Here is a 20,122-nt window from a genome sequence, read left to right as displayed (position 1 = left end):
CAGCCAGAGCTGCCGTCTCTTTAGTATCTGCAGTTTTCACTACTTGCTTTTGCTGGGACCTAATTGTGGACTGCAGTCACTTTAGGGCTATACCATGGTTATTGTCCATAAGTGTGAAATAAACGTGTTGGGAGGGGAAAATGTCATTCTTACCTGGATGTATATTGTTCTAAATGACAATTTACAGAATTCAGTGTTCATTAGAATGTAGCAGTTTGCTTCTTCTGGAAGAGTGAATATTTCTTGTTTAAAATCTAAGTACTGTGACCTTAAAGATACTTAACAAAGTATAATAACTTAGCACTAAAATTAATGCTCTTGTCAGCAGTAATCTGTATTTATGTACTGATAGGACAGCTGGGGAGAATTATTGCCCTCCTGAAAATGTAACCTGTGTTTTTAGAGCTGTTATCAAAAGCTTGAGTCTGTTTAGATTTTTTTTCTGCAGAAATTTACTTTTTAAATAACCATTCCTAATCCTGGGGAGTCATCGAAATGTTGATAAACCACATTCTTTTGGTGCTGTGCATCAAGAGCTCAGTGCTGTGAACAGTTCTGTCCCAGTGCTCATCGCTTGCTGTTAGCTCTGTACTGTTCTTTAATACATTGTTCTTTCAAGGGGTTTTATTTCATTGTATATCTTTGTCATATTCACATTCCGTGTATTAAGTCATGTTTCTGATATACCATGGTATATTCTTTTCTGTGCATTGATGCTATTTTTTTTCCTTCTACGTACTTTTTTGAATCCATTAATCTGTGCCGAAAGATACTATTTTACTTAGCATTTAGGAACATTGCCCTAGCATTTAAAAGCCAGAGAAGGTTACCTTTTAGCAAGGTCGAAATGCCACAGGTTTGGTCCAATGTAAAGAAATGGTCAGATGCTCTACAATTCTAATTTACAAACTCACAATGAAAGACTGAGAGTTTTTCCAGTTTTCTTCCTAAATTATTTTCTTGGATATCTGCATGTGCAGTCTGCTCCAACCTGATTCTCTCTTGCTGGGACAAAAAGTAGGGAGAAATTTTTTCTCTCTTCTGCTTCGTAGTATCTTGGGTGTTACAAGTTCCAGCTGAATCTCCGCTGAGAACAAAAGCAATTTTAAGTCTCTTCCACATATTTTTGCTGTCAGTATGCTGCTAAGCATCTGAACTTCTTTTTAATCTGTAGACCCTGAGAAATAAGCACACCAAAACTGAATGTCATATAGGAGGAAGATTTTCTGCTGAGGCCAAGAAAATAACTTCTGTTTTTTGTTTTCCTCCTCTCTCCCGCTTCCGCCTACTAGATTGAGAGACGTCTTGACACTGTGAGATCTGTTTGCCATATCGCACAGAAGCGATTAATTGCATGTTTTCAGGGCCAGCATGGTACAGATTCTGATAAGCGACATGTAAGTACAACTGCTCTTTAGTTTGTCTTCTGCATTTGGAGAAGGCCAGACCATATTCAGACCATGCTGATCAGTCACTATACCTTAAATTATCCAAGAGAAGAAAAACTGTGAAGTCATCTCACATGTTGACATTATTTGTTAAAGCACTAGCTGCAGGTCACCATCCAGATATAAAAACATGACCGTGGAGTATCTTAGTAATGTCAGGACATTGGCTTCTGCAGTGTGCTGGGTACTTACAGCTTTCATAAGAGCTAAGAAAAGATGATGCTCTGTTCTGATCTGCTCCTTTCGTTTAGAATTACCTTTGTGTACTGGTGTCTCATATTAACTGTAAACTTTCTTCTGTGCACTCCTTGGCTTTACTAAAGAAAGTTATAGGAAGGCTTTCTTGGTGCATTAAAACCAGGAATTACTAATATTCAGCTTTACTCCTTTCATTGAAAAACAGTCCTGAAAACAGGAGCACAGAGAAGGAACCTCTGCAAAGAGATGAACGAGCTAGTTGCTTGAATCTCAAAGCTTTTTACTGGTCTTACAGTAGTTGATGTAAATTTTGGGCCAGTCATTCCAACTAACAGAAAACAGTGCTTTTCAAAGTATCTGAGAAACATGAGTATTGTGGGTTGAAAATCTTTGTGACTTGGCATTTTGTTAAGGTCAAAGAATGAGGTGCATATGTGTATAATAGAGACCATATGGAATAAGAGAAAAACTTAGTGGGAATGTACTGGGAAAGCTGGAAAGGGTGATTAGCATAAAGTAAACGAATCACTGTTCCTTCTGTTCTGTAGAAAAAGCTTCCTCTAACAGCTCTTGCTCAAAATATGCAAGAAGGATCTGTCCAGCTAAGTGATGAAACTCTTCTGGGGTAAGTATCTGACTTGCTTTATAAGATGTAGTCTGTTATTTATTGCTTGTAGAGCTCTAATTAGAGACTAAACACAAAGGCTGTTTTCAACCTAATAAGATTAATACTTCTAGATTCCTTCTCTAATCCATGGGGAGAAAAAGTGAACAAGCATTTCTTCTTGAGTGTTTATGGAGGCAAGTGTTAGGCTTGCTCTGAAATACATTCCAAAGGATTCTGATTCTTTTCTATTGTAAAAGCTTTTGAAAATTTCCTTTCTCCATATGGACTGATAAAATTATCATCTCTGTTTAGAGTTTAAAATCTAATACTGTGTTCTGCAGGTTTGTGTAAATAGCTTCTACTTCAGATAATGCCAGTTTCCTTATCCTGGCAAGGTACAGATCTGTTATTTACTTGAAAGTGGCTGAAACAAAAGAATGTCAATACAATGAATTGCCAAAGCAGCTCTGTTTCCTTGCAGTTGATGGGGATTCCAATGGAAACTGTATAGAATTACCCAAAAATGTGTGCATTTTTTTTGAACTGCTGCAAAATTTAAACATTTTAAAGAAAGTAGGTAAAGCCTTTAAAGAGAATGGGATTTTTTCCTTGGAACAAGCTTGAAATAAAGGTCAAATCCATGATCTTGGAACCTGTGATTGCTTCCTGTTGATTATGTAATGTGTTATGGTGTGTTAAGACTTTTTATATCAAAGTGGCGTAGGGGAAAATTAATTACTGCACTGAGCAATTTTTCTGCATCTGGTAAGATGGAAGGTTGGGCTACGAAATAAATATTAACTTCTCTGTATTTGGAGCCAGTATAATCATCTAGATGACTTAAAGCCCCCAAAGTATTATAATGGCTAAGGAATTATAGACAGCAGAGGTTTAATAACACTTCTTGTCTGTATTGAATTTGCCAATGACACCAAAGAGCAGCTTGGTTTTACGCTTTTAAGTAATGCCTTGCTTTGTTTAATGCAAATGTTTCCAAACAGGTAGCAGAAAACAAAGACCCACAGTTGTTTTGTTTTGAATCTTTCTTGATTGACTTGTCAATTGTAACTCATATTGCAACAATTTTTTATAATTCTTAAAGGAAAATGCTAGATACATGTGGAGATGCAGAGAATAAACTGGCAATGGAGCTGTCTCAACATGAAGTTCAGATTGAAAGAGAAATTTTAGAACCACTGAGTGTGCTAACAGAGGTAAGTCACTCCATCCAAGTCTGGACACTTGTGTATAAACTGAGCAAAAATAGTTTATCTTGCTGCTAATAATAAAACTGTTTTAAGTAGTCATTTGTTAACAGTGGAAAGTGGACATGAAACCTACAAAGTTTAGTCTATTACACAATTTAAAGATAAATGTGCTTTGAATTCTGTTTTTAGATGGAGATCCCTAACATTCAAAAACAGAGGAAACAGCTTGCAAAGTTGGTGTTGGATTGGGATTCTGCACGAGGAAGGTAAGAAGTTTGAACACCTTTCTTAATTCAGTTGGAAAACCTTTGAAATGATTTTTTTTTTTTTTTCCTGTTGAAAGAAAACAATTTTAGAAAGGACCTATGAATGCAGATTCCATTTTAATACTAGGTTTCATCAAATGACTGAAGCCTTTCTTCCACAGATACAACCAAGCCCACAAGACTTCAGGAACAAATTTTCAAATGCATCCTTCGAAAATAGATTCTCTTAAAGAAGAGATGGATGAAGCTGGAAATAAAGTAGAACAATGCAAGGTAGGACAAGATGAGTTTCTATTCTGTACATAACTGATTTGTAACAATAGTGATCAGGGTATGGCAGCTTCTGTAAACCTTGTTTGTGGAACTGTCTGTCTGCTTTACAGTAGTCACAAGTTATATGGCTGTTAATAAATTGTTTGTCTTAAAGGTATAGTTAGTGCTCAGTGAGCATTAAATTGCATTAATTTAAAAGGAACTTTATTTTTGAAGATGTATATCTTACATTACTTGCTGGTTTAGTCTGAGACATTTGTAAGAAGGAACTGTGTCTCAGTCTTGTCCCAAGTGTTCAGGGTGTCCATGTGCTTCAGGCCACTGAGTAGCCAGGAAGTGTGAGCTACCTAGATGAAGCTGTGGTTGCTGACATAAAAGGAATATTGATGGACTGTTCTTGGCAGTTCACGTTTGCTTTCACTTCTCAGTTGTTGGATACTGCGTTATAAGGCAGCTGATCTGAGCCTCCAAAACCTTGTAGTAGTACTTGTCTTTGCATTCGAGAGTTGGTTGTAAATAACATATTGGCATAAATTCCATTGCTGACTTCAGGGGCCAGTTTCTTTGCTATGTTAAGTAGATATTTTGAATGAGTTTTGCTTGAAAGAAAATCAACGGTGTGGCCTAAAAGCATTTGGCCAGCTATACAAAAAGGAACTGCACTCTTGCACATACTTTTCTCACAAGTAGTACAATATAGATTCTATATTGTATTCACACATGCACCCAATTAGGTATTTTTAAACAGCATTTTCTGATTTTAGCCCCACAGAAAAGGTTGCAGTTGCCACTTGTTCATCTTGTAAATTCATTTGGAGCTTACCAGTTAGTGTGTAGCATGGTGGGTGGCTTACTGGTTTTCTGTGCTGCCTGAATCAATAGTTCAAACTTAGTGCAGGCAAAATAAATGTACATACTGTCTTTGTGTATGAGTTGAAGTGTGTTTGTAAATTTCATTTTCTATTTTTCATTCTTTTCTTTTTCAAAGGATCAACTTGCAGCAGATATGTACAGCTTTGTGTCCAAAGAAGGGGAATATGCTAGATTCTTTGTTATGGTGAGTATTTTTTCAGTATGACTTTGATTGCAGCACTAATGTGCATAGACACTCAGTTCTCAAATATAACATTTCTTGTGCTAAACCTTCTAGTCTTGTATTATGTGCTCATCAGAAGCTAATGCTCTTTTTGTTTTTTTTTAAAATGTGGCTTCTGTTCTCAGTTATTAGAAGCACAAGCAGATTACCATAGAAAAGCATTAACAGTCATAGAAAAAGTCCTACCTGAAATTCAAGCCCATCAAGGTAAAGTAACCTGTGCTCTGGCTGATGCTTCTCCTTGCCTGTGCCACCTCTGCACAATATTCTCCTCCTTTATCTGATTCTTTTGCATGCAGACTTCCTTAATAGGTCATTTTGATCTACTTAACAATTTTACATTCCCAAGCATAATTCCATCTTTACTGTGTTTTCTGGAGTTCTCCAGCCATATTTTAACACACTAATAAAATACTGTCGATCTGTCTGATACCCAAGAGGGTAAAGGAAGGATTTTTCTATTTGTTTGCACTTTTTCCTTGATATCATGTGACCTTTTGCTAATTCATACCTGGCTCTTCCAGACAATGAAAATTTTATTATGATCTAGGAACTTTAGGGTCCTTGTTTCTTGAATAGTTATCAGGCAATTATCAGAAAAAAAATCCCCAGATTCTAAGGAGTGGGACTGCTTTCTCTTTTTTTCCTCCTCTTGTAATCTTTTTTCCCAATGTGCATACTGCACTACAGCTGGCTAATTGACTTTCATTTTGTTGTGTTGAATATCCACAATTAAGAAGCTATTAAGGCAGCTTTATCTCTGCCCCATGCTACCAAGCTTTTCATTGTCAACAGAAGTTAAGGAGTATCAGTAATAGTTTTGTATGAAGATGCACTGTATACGGTTGAAATTGCTATCCTAAATTTTGGCTGTATTGTCTTCCAATCTGCTAATTGATTTGAACACGAAGTAGGCTGAACAAAGTGTGAGGGGGAAAAATATTCTGAGCCAAACAAAACTCAGGTATCTTCAGTTGTAGAACGCATGCAAATTGTAAAAAGATGAACCAGTAAACTAAAGATACCAATACGAGTATCGTGCTGAAAGATGACAGAATATATGTTCTCTGTAGATGTGGTGAAAGGCAAAGTAATACAAATGAATTATGCTTGCACAGTGTTATGGCTGCCTTATGGCTGTATGGAAGGTTGTGTGTACAAGCTACAGATCCAACTGGTTTAATTTTCCTTTGTTGCTTAGCTGCTTTGTACAGTTTTTCATATGGTGAGTATTTCAGAACAGATTGGCCTTCCTTAGAAGATGTGCTAGGAGGCCTGGTGTCTAAGATACAAATATAGGACATGGATTCAATTGTTTCTAGCTGTAGTGTAAATTACTTTGACTTTGAACAGTTACTAAATTTTATCTTGAAAAATTGGTGAAAATTATGTGGGCATCTCATGGTATGAACGAGAGGAATTAAAGCCATGTGAAAGGGATATAGTTGACGTGTTGTTTTTTTTTTTATTTTTATTTTTTTAAGAAAAAGGTAATTCAAATCCTTTGCAGAAATTGACTTTACTCTTTCAAAATCTTTCTTAACCTTTTTCCACCCCGAAAGAAAGAATGCATCTTCACTAACAGTTAATAGTCTTTTATTACTTTTTTCAATTAAAACAGCAGAAATAATGGGTGAAAAATAATGTGTAGAAAACAAATTCACATTCAGTTTGTAGAAACTTGTAGCAGTTTTGACTTTCAAAGCTAAGGAACAATCGAGAAATTGAGTTGAAAATCAGTGCAGGTGTTAGAGTGATGTGCTGCTAATGTGGTCTTCTAATTATGACATTGGGATTATCAAGACCCATTTTAAGTTGTTGATTTTTAAATCAGCAATAAACTTCATGTTAAGAGCTCAGTTTATATCCACCTTAAATACAGCTAAAATTAAGATCAACCCAGGTCAAGCAATCTGGGCAAAAATTTTCTCAAAGATTCTTGTAAATCTAAGTGTTCTGGAGTCCTGGCAAGTCAGAATTGGTGTAATTGTCAGCCATGTGACAGCACCTGTGTTGGGACATGAACTTCCAGTTATACAAAGGATATGTATGTGGTGTGCTATCCACAAAGATGTGGAATTTTATTGGGAATACCAGCAGGCTTATTTTTTCTTTACTCATGATACAGAGAACTTCGCCAATCAAAGGCTGTAAAATTACTATTGTGTTCTGAAAATTTCTTACCTGTGCTAGAGGCTTTCTTCTTTTCATGTCTGAGACATAATGTGATTGTTAGATATTTTGCTTAATGTTTTGATACTCTTCAATTAGACAAATGGACTGAAAAACCAGCTTTTGGAACTCCATTAGAAGAGCATCTCAAGCGCAGTGGTCGTGAAATTGCAGTCCCTATTGAAGCCTGTGTAATGATGCTTTTGGAGACTGGGATGAGAGAGGAGGTAGGTAATACCCTGTGATGCTCTATGAAAGAAAGCGAGTCAAACTCATGGGTTGCTGTCTGTACTTTTTAACAAGTTGCTTAAATAATTTCACTCACTAGTGTAGATGATAAACCTTTTACAACAGAAAAGCCTTCAGCGCTATTTGTAATGTATTTGAAATGAGTGTGAGTAGATTGAAAAATTACTAATGGGCCAAGAGTGACGGGACCAAAACATTATCAGATGGCAGTGACACATTGAGAGAGAGCTCAGTCGTATCAGTTTCAGGTGAAGACACTGAACTTTAAACTGCTCTGAATGAGACTCTCATAAAACTTCACACTTGTGTGAAGAAAAACATATAACATGTTTTTTACCAGTCAATTACAGTTTGATTTTTATTATGCAGGGCTTATTCAGAATTGCTGCTGGAGCCTCCAAGTTAAAAAAGCTGAAAGCTGCCTTAGACTGTTCAACTTCACAGCTTGATGAATTTTACTCGGATCCCCATGCTGTTGCAGGTACTGTGAATGTACTGAATCAAAACTAGGTATAAATTGATACAATGCAAGTTTATTCCGTTCTTTTAACTGTTGGCTTGCTACAGTGTTGCTCTCTGTGCAGAATAAACTATGAATGGAAGTACATTGAAAGTCCAACTAATTGCATAATTTAACTTGGATAAGTATAGGGCATGCATGCTGAACACACTTGATGTATTTGCATGCCAGAGTGGTGTTTAAAATTCAGGTGGTGACAGTAATTCCATTATCATATTTCTAATGAGAAGAGTATTAGCATGATCAAGGGAGATTAGAGCCATGTGTAGCTTTAATAAGGGTGTTGTTCCAAAGAATTGTTTCATAGCATGTGTTTCTGTCAAATTAAGGCAAAGGCCTCTTGTGTTAAGTGTTGAGCAGATACTGTGGAAGTGCTAGGTTGTCCTGATGTTTCATTAGGACTTAGATCCTGTTGCATGGGTAAAATCGCAGATCTAAGAATAGTATTTTAAATAAAGGTGAGAACGTTGGCTAAGACACTTGCCTGTTCCTGGTCTGCATTGCAGGTGCCTTGAAATCCTATTTACGAGAGTTGCCAGAACCTTTAATGACCTACAGTCTTTATGAAGAATGGACACAAGCTGCAAAGTAAGTATACTGAAAATAGTTATATAGAAAAATATTTCACACTTCTCTGAAAATTCTATCAAATTTGATGCTTCGTACAACTTCAAAAGAAAAGTCTAAGCTCGCACTACTTTCTTTCCCATTTCTTTTTTAACAGGTAAATATTTTGTCTAACAAATTGTTTTAAATTTTGTGTTGTAGCTTAATATTGTACAAAAATGTGGTGAAGGTAGGTATTTTATAATTAAACATAAGGGCTACTCCAGAATATTAGCTGCACAGTGTTGATGCTTAGGCAGGTTTGGTTTTGTTGTAGGTAGAGGTAATTCACAGATTTGAAAAGGGGTTATTGAATGACTGAATACAAAACAGTGCATTTATTTGGCATATATGGAAAGTTACACAATCATCTTTTCTTATTCTCTGCAGAAATAACAATTTTCTAATATGGAATTAAGATGTAATGGATTTTTTTTTCCTTCCAGTATTCAGGACCAGGATAAAAAGCTACAAGAATTATGGAAAATTTGTAACAGATTACCCAAGCATTATCATGCTAATTTCAGGTACATATACACATCTGTTGACTTGCTGCACAGCAGCTTTGATGGTAGAGTATGTTACAAAGTTGATTAGCTGAAACTCTAATCCTTTTATTATCTTCTTGGCCAAATCCTATTCAGTTTGTAAAAGAACATCCTATTTTATCAAGTAGTTGGTGTACATTGGCAGTGATAGACTTTCAGTCAAGGTAGTTCACTACTGGCTGCAGCAGAATAGTGATGCACAGACCTCTGCCATTTAAAGGGTCATGCTGTTGGTAATAATACCCGACTTTTCAACAGTTGTGCTCTTTGTTGTATTTTCCAGTCTTAGAAATATCGCCTGGATATATTTTACATCTGTTATTTTGTGGTATTTTACTTTTTGTTTTTGCCTTTTGGGAATGAATTGGAGCAAAACCAACTCTTGTGATTCCTAAAAGTGCAATTTCCACACTACATAATGTGAAAATAGCTGCTGAGTAGGTGTTCTCTATTTTTTTTTCTGGATGTCTAATAGTGCTGCTTTATTAAGGTGGGAGTTGCTTTCTTTTCAACCCATTCAACATCTGTGACGAATGGGTAGAAAAGTAGTAGCTAGTCATTACCTAAGGAGGTTGTTAGTTTTGTTGTCTGTATTGTGGGGAGTTGTCTTTAGGAGTTAATTGAATTTTGACTTAGTTGCTTTCAGCAAGGAACATTCTTTGCTTGAAACATCCTTTCAGAACTATTATTTGCCGTAAAAGCTAATTATGTCAAAATGTCAGTGATGTACTAGCTTATACTGTGCTGTATGGAAAAACTTTGTTGTTTCTTTTCTTTTTGTAGGTATTTAATCAAATTTTTGGCAAAGCTTGCACAGAACAGTGATGTTAACAAAATGACACCCAGTAATGTCGCGATAGTCTTGGGCCCCAACTTGTTATGGGCAAAGAATGAAGGGTAAGTTGTTTAGGAAAGCTACAAAACAGAGCTTCCATGAAGATATAGATTTTTTTTCAACAGATTGTTTTAAATCATATAGATAATGCACAGCAACAGAGTATTTGCCTAAAAAATACTTTAAATATTTTCTCGACCTGTGCTTCCAGATCCTTTTAGGAATTTGTATTTTTTGTATCTGTTTAGGAATGTTTTAAACACTATAAATGTTATTGAATAGGCTAGGTTTTACTAAAGTGTGAAGTGGTAGGTACTTAAGATTCTTGATTCATCATGCTTAGCATAACATGCCATTTAGGCAAGATTTCTTGTGTTTTCTGACTTCGATAGAACTCTGTATTTAGTGTTCTACAAATTTCTTCCACAGATCCCTTGCTGAAATGGCAGCAGCAACTTCAGTCCATGTGGTAGCAATTATTGAGCCAATTATTCAGCATGCAGACTGGTTCTTCCCTGGAGGTAAATTCTTGCTCTAGTCAAAGGAATTCTGTATTTGTGATATCCCTGTGCAGGTGAACCTCAAACAGCTTTTTTTTTTTTTTTTTCCAATGAGACACCATTTTGTATATGTATGTCATACAGTGCATTTTGTCTCTTTTTACCAGATCAAGATTTCAATGTGTCTGGGGCATTTGTTGCAGTTCCTCCTGTTAATTCAAATCACTTGTCGCACACTGGGAATGAATATGACTCTGGGACACTGGAACGAAAGAGGCCTGTTAGTATGGCTGTAATGGAAGGGGATTTATTGAAGAAGGAAAGGTATGTTTCATTCTCAGGTTAGATTTCAAAGTCCTGAGAACGGGACTAGTTAGGAGGCTGTAGTTAGACATGCTTTTAGTGGTCTCAGGAGGAGAATTTCATAGAAATACTATAGGTAACAATAGCGATTTATTTCCCCCCATGTTGTTGCAGCCTGAGGAAGGTTCAAAGGTAATGTACTGGTATTTCCTTCCAGTTATACTATGTGCATGACTTCATTTAAAAAAAAAAAATAAAAAAGGAAGATATTTACTGGTTCAAATTAACAACTTCCTGTTACAGATTTGGGGGGTCTAAAATCCAGTGAAACACTGTATACGGTAACATCTATCAGTATCTAACTTCTGATATTCCATGGCTTCTTTTCAAAGCCCATAAGCTGAGGTGGTGTTACCTGGTGCCTTCATGATAAGACTTCTGATTTGAAGATGGTACAGTATGCCACAGCAGAATGTTAAAAAATAAAAATAAAACATGCTTTTTTCTCATAGAACATGTAGTATAACACCCATTTATTATTACTCATACCATGAATATGAAAGTGATGTGCTGTTTCGTTTTTAGCTGTTTATGCAAATATTGAATTGTTACCGAAATGTTTGTGGCTAGCCACATGCGAATTTATCAGCACTGACAGAAGGAGCAGAAGAAAGTCAAGTCAGGATTCATTCTGGAATGCAACTGGAATAAAATTTGGTTCTAGAATTAATATACTATACACGTTCTAAAATCCATTAGAATTTTAGTCTGTTTATCTATAGTTAATTAGGGGGTTCTTTTTTCTCTTTGAACGATGCAAATCATGGAAGCATATATCCTAGTGGTTTTTTTTATCTATCTTGAAATCTATACTGCAGCTTAGAGGTTTCAACACATCAATTTTGTTTCTATTATGCACTATATTGAGAGGAAATACTCTGGTGTGAAAGGAAATGTATGTATTTACATGTAAAATTACCAAGTGTTTTGACCTCATTGTTGTCAATGTCTGTCTTCAAATGTAATTGAATAGCTTGTTCCACTTTTGTTTAGTTTACCCCTCTGTGCAGATAAGCCAAGTAGTGTTGCATGTCTTAACATTAATGGTGTTATATGCAGAAAACTGAAGCTTTCCTTGTTGCTGCTTTGCATGCTAAGCAGCAGGGGTTGCACTTGTCTTTGTGGGTTGTAACATCCAGTTGTCCTGCTGCTTTAGTTACCTGGTGTTGGCTGGTGTGGTGTGTTTACTCTCTCTTCTTTCTGTAGCTTTGGTGTCAAGGTTATGGACTTCCAAGCAAATCCTCGGAGATGTGGCACTATAAATAGAAAGCACACATCCCCAGCTTTCCAGCCACCACTTCCACCCACAGAGGCTGGCGTGCTGGCTCAGTCTGGAGCGGAGCAGCACCCACAAGCTGCTGTGGCTGAAACAAGCCCAGTAGGTGCTGGTTTTGCTCTCTCTGCTGGCACAGCAGAACAGTTACAAAGTCAAGGAAATGAGGATGTCAGGTAAGAAGTATTGCTTCAGCGGCTTGGCAGGCTGCTTCAGCAGCAAACTGAGTACGTCAGCTGTATCTGCTTCACCAAGCACCTCTTCTAATTAGAAGGCATGTTGTCATGTGCAAAGCCTTCTCAGATGTGGGCAGAAGTGCTACAAAAGAGCTCTCTTGCTATCTATATTTATGACCTTAATTTGAATGTCTGTTCTAGAATCGATCTTACAAAAAAATTCCTGGGGGAAAAGATCTTGAAAAATGCTAAAATAGACTGTACTTTTTCTGCCCACATTGGCCTTTCCAAGTTGCACTCTAGAATTATTCATATAGTATGACTGTCAGTTTGCTGCTGAAAGAACAAAACCTGCCAGTGGCAATACTAGAAACCAGGTGGTCTTGTTTGTTGCTTCTTGTACATGTTATCTGGATTTGTCTTTTTTGTCTGTAGCAAGTCTTAGTGGTGACCAGACTTGCTTGCTAGAAAACTGAAAGTCAGTTTATCATATTTCTATACTGGTTTCTTTAGGAAAAGCATGTATAAGAGTTTTGCTATTTATTTACTATTGAAACTCTGTGCAGTCATGTTCTCAGTATTAGGATACACAGACTCCAAGACAAATTGCAGTAGCCTTGACTCTTATTTTCATGTATGGTGAAAGCAGCGTTTTGCTTTCAATATGCCTGAGGTCTGAGAGATGTAGCAAACCACGTAAAAATGCCTGTAATGCTCTCCAAATGTCAATCTCTCGCACAGCATCTTACATTAATCCACCACTGTTGAGTTTTATGCAGCACTGATTCTTTTGCATATAGCTTTTGGTTCCAGGTGACACTTTTACGAAAACATCTCATTCAGATATCCCCTGTAGACTAATATTTCCTCCACAGATGTAGCTTGTGGTTGAGGCAGCTAAAACGAAACCTTGAGCATAGTGTCTAAAAGCTACATTTTAAATCCGCATAAAGTCTGCTTGCAAGTACTTGTAATTTAATAACAGTATCTGGAGAAGTCAGGGTTGTAATGTGTCAATAAAAGTGATTGAAAAGGGTTTGACCTTTTGAGATGAATGAGATGCTGCAAGAGATGCTAAAAGCAGAAATGAGTAAAGACAAAGTGCATAGGAAGAGGAGGAGGTGCTGCCAAGCATCACCTTGGTGTGGTTCATACCCAGGTGTTTCATTTCCCCCCAGTTCTGTTGTCTTCATAACCAGAAGTCAGGAAGAAAAAACTGAGTTGTCCTTGTGTGAATCTCAAGTTTTTACTGGGATTGTTCCCTCAGATGAGTTCTGGTCTCCCTTACAAGGGGCAGTGAGATAAATGCTTAATTCCAGATAGGGTGGAGAGAAGTGCAGCCAGTGAGCAAGGAAGCACGGCTCCCTCCACACCCCCAGCTTTTTCAGCTCCTGAGGGCTTTTGAAGGCCCCACAGACTTCAGTGAGGACCACATCTGCCTCGTCTGTGTGCTGTATGTAGCAGGTTGGCGTGTCTTTTGTTCTTCTGGGAGAGCTTCACAGAGTGCCTAGTCCTTGGTAACTACATCTACCAGATAACTGCCAGTGAATTGGATGTGATGCTGTGGCAATATTCTGAGAAGGGCAACAGTTGCAGGGACGATGGTTATATTTGGTTGAGGAAATGGGAGAAGTAATTTTATATGAACTTCTTTGTTGGGACTCTTATTAAAAGACCTACAAAATGCACTGAGGGTGCTCTAGCATGGAGACTGCACTCTAAATCCTAGTATTGTAATTCAAACAAGGTATTGCAGCACTGTAGAGCTACTTGGATTCCTGATTGAGTTTGGTGATGGATCTTTTGTACAGGTTTGCGTGAACCTTACTCATGACTTGTTTGAAGAGTTCTAGCAGTGTTTAGTTTGTCAGTCAATACCAGCCAGTGCAGAAACTTTTCTGAGGTGTTTGAGGGTCACAACTGGAGCACAGTTGATAATGTAAACTGTAATTTGTGTGGTTGATCTGAGCAAGGCATTTTGCAATCATCTTCTAATGTAGGATTTTTTATTTTCAGTACCTCAAAATCTAAGGACAACGCGTCTTCAGCTACTCCTCCACCTGTGAGAAATGGTGGGCAAGCGAACATTGCCCAAAACCAGTCAGCAAGTAGCACTAATCAGCTTTCTGTTAATCAGCCACAGAATGCAGCAGGTCCCAGTCCCCATTCAATGAGGAGAGGTGTGTTTTTTCATTTGTTTTTCAAAGCACTAAGTTCCAATTGTTTACATACTGCAAAAATGCTTTCTGAAATAGAAAGCCTAAGGCCTAGCTAAATGAATCTTTGGAATGCTGGTAGTAATGTTACCATTGCTGTTTAATGAAGTCACTCAAAGGCTGTTGGTTTAAACCAGTATATGTGTTTCTGTAGCTTCCTATTGATAACAACTATTATTTTCTAATACAGTACTCAATTTTGATAAAGTACTTAAGGGTTGTTTAGAGCTACTAACTCTTTTTTTTTTTTTCCAGGAGTTTGGTTTTACAACATTCAACCATGAAATCTCACCTTTTATCTTCACAGCTGTTAAAAAGCCTGCACCAGCACCTCCCAAGCCAGCCAACCCACCACCAGGGCAGCCAGCAAGCCAGAGCTCTGCCTCAGCTGCTCAGCCACCTTCTATCTCACCAAAACCACCTGCCAGAAGTTCTTCTCCTCCCGCCCAGCATGCAAACCAAGGAGCAGCCCAGCCCTCCAGCTCCCAGGTTTCTGCACCTCGGCGATACTCCAGCAGCCTTTCCCCAATACAAGCTCCCAGCCATCCACCACCACAACCCCCAACACAGGCTACTCCTCCACTGCAGCCCAAATCTAACAGTCAAGCATCTCCTCCTGCTGCTGCCAGCAGTGAGCACGGACCAGAGCAGCCCTGTTACACTCCTCCGCAGACTCCAACACCACCCGATACACCCCCTCTAGGAAAACATAGCACTAGTTCCCCATCGTCACAGTCATCTACTCAAGAAACCTCTCAGTCTCACTCTCCACCTCACAGCGGCACACTGCCAAGGCCGCGGCCAGTGCCTAAACCCAGAAACAGACCTAGTGTTCCCCCTCCGCCTCATCCTCCTTCTCAGCTGGCTGGAGATGGTATTATTGCAAATCCCACCCAAACAGCTTCCAAAATAGTGACAGGTGAGTGGATTCCTTCATATTCGATGTCTCCTCAGGGACCAGGAATGAAGAAAATGTCTGTAGCTGTAATTTTGTTTCTGAAAAGTTGAAAGGACAAGTATCAATTAGAATACAAAATTGCTAATTTTCAGTTAAAATGCTCACATTCCGCATGCACAAAACAGATTTGGGGATATCTTCCCCAAGTAGCGAATGTCTTCATTCTTGAGGCAGAAGGGTTTGGGAGGAAGTGTGCAGTAGCTTGCTTTTTTTCTTCCTGCTTGGGAAGCTAGACAATACTATAGCAACCAGCTCTGCAGGGCTTTCTCTGGCCTTGGCACTGTGTCAGTCTCAGGTTTGTGCATTTGTTGTTGAAAAGACAAATGCTTGGAGGAGAGACAAGATGCAGCCAAGGATAGTATTTTTCAGGATACACGGGAGATAATAAATTAGCAATGTAGTCACTGATACATGTCCTAATAGGAAAGGCACTAACACAGAGAATTTTCTACCCTGCGAGAATGAAGCCTTCTGATGTCCTTTTAAGTCAGACATCCAGAAGCTGAAGAATCAAGTGCATTTAACTGTGTATCTTAGGCCAATTTCTAGGTAGATCTTCTTGGTTTAAATGCAGACTTTTCTGGTTTGAGACATTCATGAATTAGAGACTGATTTTCTGTCTTCTCACAGGAACTTCCTGAAGCTTGTCGTTATTACCTTGATAGGGGTAATGTTAATTTAAGTCTTGGGGGGAAAAAAAAAACACCTGCTAGAGACAGTAAAAGCTAGCAGATCTTGAAATATTCTCCTGTAATGTTTATTTTAGGAAGTTCTGAAGGAAAAGATAATGTAAAATACTAACGCTTTTAATTCTACTTATATTCAACAATGGTTAAAATTTTCTAATGACACTGCAGCTTCTGTACAGTAAGACTAATGTTTTGGAATGCAAAGTATAAATTCTGTTGCCTAATAGCTTTACCCCATGATGCCTTCACAGGTGGGGATGGTTACTGCGAATAAGGTTTGTACTTACTAGAAACATGCAATATAAGCTAAAATGCTCCTGCACAGCAATATTTTTTGTAGCTTTTATTTTGTATATGCGCTTTGAAATATGTGCTCTCTGTCAACTCTGTATGTTATTTCATTACTACATCATTCTGGTTGTAAGAGATATTAGGCCCTATGCTTAATTTTAATAGTCCTGTGAACATTATTTTATACTTCAGAACAAATCATAAAAGTAACTATTTTGAATAACACTTCACACAGTTACCAGGTGTGAAGCAGTGACCCATTTAAATTGAGGTTTCTTCTCATCAGTGCAGGCAAATATTGCAGTTCATGTTTTTTCCTTCGGTATTTTGTGGTTGTATTTTAATGTAGCTTTCACTTTAGGTTTTCAGTTATTTTTAACCACTTGGAATTTATTTGGCAAAATACACATTCCTGTGACTAAACCCCTTTGCAGATGCAGCAGCATCTGCACTCTGGCATGTTTGCATTTGCATTCTGTCAGCTCCAGTCTCACTAATAGTACTAGTCTGTTCAATCGCAGCTGCCAAACAGCACGTTAATAATCTTATTGTTCATGGATAATGGTTTGGAAATGCTACCTTTTTAAGATATCAACTGCATGGCAGGCTGGAATAATTAAAGCTACATCCCTAAATAATCTGAAGGTTTGACTGCTTACAAGAAAGACACTTAAATTAGCATTCTATTAATATTAGAATTCAGAAATAAGACTAAGTTTGGGATCTTTACAGTGCTTGCAAATAAGTTGAGAATGGGAACTGTGCTGATGAGTCAAACTTCAAGCAAAGACTTAATTTCAAAGTCATGTTTCATACGTTGACTATGCTTATTTTCATTTTGGAGTTTTTCTGGTTCTGAGGGAAACTGTTCTAATGATAGCAGACAAACAAGATTTGTTTTACCCTCATGTAACTGGAGAAATACTTACATTCTAAGCAATATACAGCTGGTCTGCAGGGGGCTGCTTAATTAGTGGAGGAGTTTAAATTACACAAACAAAGCATCTGCCATATGAGAGCAATTGTGAATTGAGAAGAGGATTGTAAATTGTTGTAAAAACTTATAAAATGCAAGTTTTAATGCTGAATTTCAGGGACAGCCCATTTTCAGTCATTACAGGCATGAGATACACAGCTGTCTTGTACTTTGAATAAATTACTGAAATTAAGAACTGATTGTTAACCTGAAAAAGTTGAAATTGAAAAGACTTAATATCATTCCTCCCTAGCACAAACCTTAGCAAATTGGCCATGTAAGTTGTATACGGTAAACAACAGTATGAAACCTACCATGCAGGAGAGTTAGTAAAGGAAAGCTGATGAAGAATCATTCTTTAGCAAAGCTGGTAAAGGAACTTTAAAAATTTAGTGTGTCTTGGAAAACAAACAAAAACCTTCCACAAAACAAAAAAAGCAATAGCCAAGTTTACCTACAGCAGTACACTCAGTGCAGGGTCATCCAACTTTTCCAGATCAATCTGTTTTTAAAAAAGAATTAATAGTTGCTATGAATTAACATCACTGCATATTATATAAGAGTATCTGCTCTAACATTTACACACGTAAGCGTTTATTTTTAAACAGTCTGATACCACGAACTGTCTTATCTAATTCGCAGTGTGAAATAGCTATTTCTAATTTTAACCTTAAATAGTGAAGCAAGGGAAAACAGGAATGACAGAAGCCAAAAATAAGTTGTAAGCAAACTTCCTAATATCAGAACTGGAATTCTGAACCATTTTCAGGATAATGAATTCCTTTGTCCATATCCTGGACAGTAATGTCTCAGATTCTATTTATGGTATTGAAGTTATGAGCCCTTGGAAAGAATATTCTAATCAAAAATTTTATTAAATAATCTAGATGTTTGACCTGCATTCAGTATGAACTGTATTGGAAAGTTCAATGGTAAGGAAAAGGCATATGATTGGCCAAAAATGTTGCTGATTCATAATCATGCGTGTGCTAATGCCCACTACTAACCCGTCACAAATAACACTGCTTGCTTGTATTATCATTAGCGTGGCATGCAAAAAGCATGGCTGTTTTATGCTTGCTTTTACATTAACGTACTAAAAGTACTGGAGAGAAGAATGTGTAAAATTCATGTTTTGACTGGGCAGTTTCACGTTGTACTTTTTCCACTTACAGAAAATCACCTAGAAATCCGTGTTTTTTGTACAGCAGTTCATTTTATATTCAGTGTTAGCTGTGCTGTTGTTTATCACATATCCCTTTCCTGTGTCATGTCACACTTTCAGATACCTCCTCTTCTGATTCATCCTTGAGTATGCAGTAGTGGCAGGGAGAACTTCTGTGTCTGCTTCCAAAGTTGAAGTACATCATTTGAACCATATTTTAAATGAAAATTCAGCAGTACTGTAGGTAATGACAGAGATTAGGGTGCAGGATCTCTGCTCTTCGGGTTCTGTGCGCACCTCTTCTAGGGCCCAGCTCGTTGTGGAACATTTTGAGTAAGAGACTGTAAGAATTTGGGAAATTGCATAACAGCACTTTATTCTTCTATTTAATGGTGCTTCTAATAACAGTAGTATAAGTGCCTAAAAAAAATCTAAAATTAAAAACAAATCAACTAGCTTTGAAAGTACTTACCTTTTTATCTGCTGTAGAAACAAGCATCATGGTTGGGATAAAGGGGAGCTGCTGATGTTAGGAAGTCTGGTTTCATGGATCAGGGTCTTAGTTTAAATATTGTAAATGTGAGGCTAAGTGAAAAGGTTTGGTTTTAAAGTAGTCACAGTAATTATTTTCTTCACTGCTATCAAAGGTCTACTGAAGATGTGTCTTCCTGTAGGTGCAACACAGCCTCGTTCACAGTCCTGCAAGCAGGGCACTGGTCTTCAGAATGAGAATGGGGCTGGGGAGCAAGAGGAGTCTTTTTTAAAGGGTCACCCTGGTGGATGGCATTTCACAATTCATGACAGTACCGGTGCTTTGTTCTGTGCCTTCTGGATTATTTTATTTACCACTTAAATTTTAATACAGGACTTGGGAGAAAATGTATGGCTCACACCTCACAGAAAGCATTAATCCTAGAATAATGTTTTTGTGAATGTTCTAGCAGCGCACATTTGACTGTCCTGTGCAAGTCAAGTCAGTTGGTCAGGAAACAATACGATACAGTTCCAGCTATGGCACAGCTATTATATTAGCTGTGCCATTATATTAGCTGTGCCACTACAGAATCACTGCAAATTACAGGAGTGCCAGCCAGCCTCATGCAATGGGCCTGAGAAAGAAGTAGGGGAGGCTGCACTCAAGACTTCAGTTCTCGATATGCTTTGGCCTCTTCCATGTCACTTAGCTCAAAAGTTTTCAACTTGAACATTTACAACGTAACTTCTGTGTTAAAGTTAAGACTCCAATGCTTAAGATACAATTCTAGTCTTTACAAGATCCCTGGTGATGTCACCTTAGTTTAAAAGCAAGATGTTTATTTGGATTTATTGATCTAAACAACTTGAACTGTTTAAATCAAAATTTTTGGCCTCCTTTTGGCAGTGTACTCACCACTTCTACAAGTCTCAGGTGCTGTTTACTTGGATGATGGCCTGGGTGCCAAATTTTATGCTAAGTGGCAATCCTGTTTTGATATTACTGTCTGTAGTA

General features: G+C 37.7%; 1 protein-coding gene across 5 annotated transcripts in view; it reads left to right on the top strand.

The window, feature by feature from the left end:
- The window catches only part of ARHGAP17 (Rho GTPase activating protein 17), a 41,573-nt gene that overhangs the window by 20,206 nt on the left and 1,245 nt on the right, over nucleotides 1-20,122 (top strand). The window contains exons 3-21 of one of the 5 annotated variants that reach the window (XM_068699986.1): nucleotides 1,293-1,397; nucleotides 2,195-2,271; nucleotides 3,356-3,467; nucleotides 3,651-3,727; nucleotides 3,889-4,000; nucleotides 4,989-5,057; nucleotides 5,222-5,303; nucleotides 7,368-7,495; nucleotides 7,887-7,998; nucleotides 8,544-8,625; nucleotides 9,090-9,170; nucleotides 9,975-10,088; nucleotides 10,456-10,547; nucleotides 10,694-10,850; nucleotides 12,096-12,338; nucleotides 14,355-14,518; nucleotides 14,862-15,473; nucleotides 16,453-16,476; nucleotides 18,356-18,400. In XM_068699986.1, coding sequence (XP_068556087.1) covers nucleotides 1,293-1,397; nucleotides 2,195-2,271; nucleotides 3,356-3,467; nucleotides 3,651-3,727; nucleotides 3,889-4,000; nucleotides 4,989-5,057; nucleotides 5,222-5,303; nucleotides 7,368-7,495; nucleotides 7,887-7,998; nucleotides 8,544-8,625; nucleotides 9,090-9,170; nucleotides 9,975-10,088; nucleotides 10,456-10,547; nucleotides 10,694-10,850; nucleotides 12,096-12,338; nucleotides 14,355-14,518; nucleotides 14,862-15,473; nucleotides 16,453-16,475 — 2,442 coding nt within the window. In that variant the 3' untranslated portion in view covers nucleotide 16,476; nucleotides 18,356-18,400. The remainder of the gene's footprint in view (nucleotides 1-1,292; nucleotides 1,398-2,194; nucleotides 2,272-3,355; nucleotides 3,468-3,650; nucleotides 3,728-3,888; nucleotides 4,001-4,988; nucleotides 5,058-5,221; nucleotides 5,304-7,367; nucleotides 7,496-7,886; nucleotides 7,999-8,543; nucleotides 8,626-9,089; nucleotides 9,171-9,974; nucleotides 10,089-10,455; nucleotides 10,548-10,693; nucleotides 10,851-12,095; nucleotides 12,339-14,354; nucleotides 14,519-14,861; nucleotides 15,474-16,452; nucleotides 16,477-18,355; nucleotides 18,401-20,122) is intronic. The other 4 variants (XM_068699985.1, XM_068699987.1, XM_068699984.1 and 1 more) reach the window with 4 other exon arrangements.

The sequence above is a fragment of the Anas acuta genome, chromosome 15, assembly GCF_963932015.1.
Source record: "Anas acuta chromosome 15, bAnaAcu1.1, whole genome shotgun sequence".
NCBI lineage: Eukaryota > Metazoa > Chordata > Aves > Anseriformes > Anatidae > Anas > Anas acuta.
Note: the sequence above shows the minus strand (reverse complement) of the source record. Positions and strands in the feature narration are given on the sequence as shown.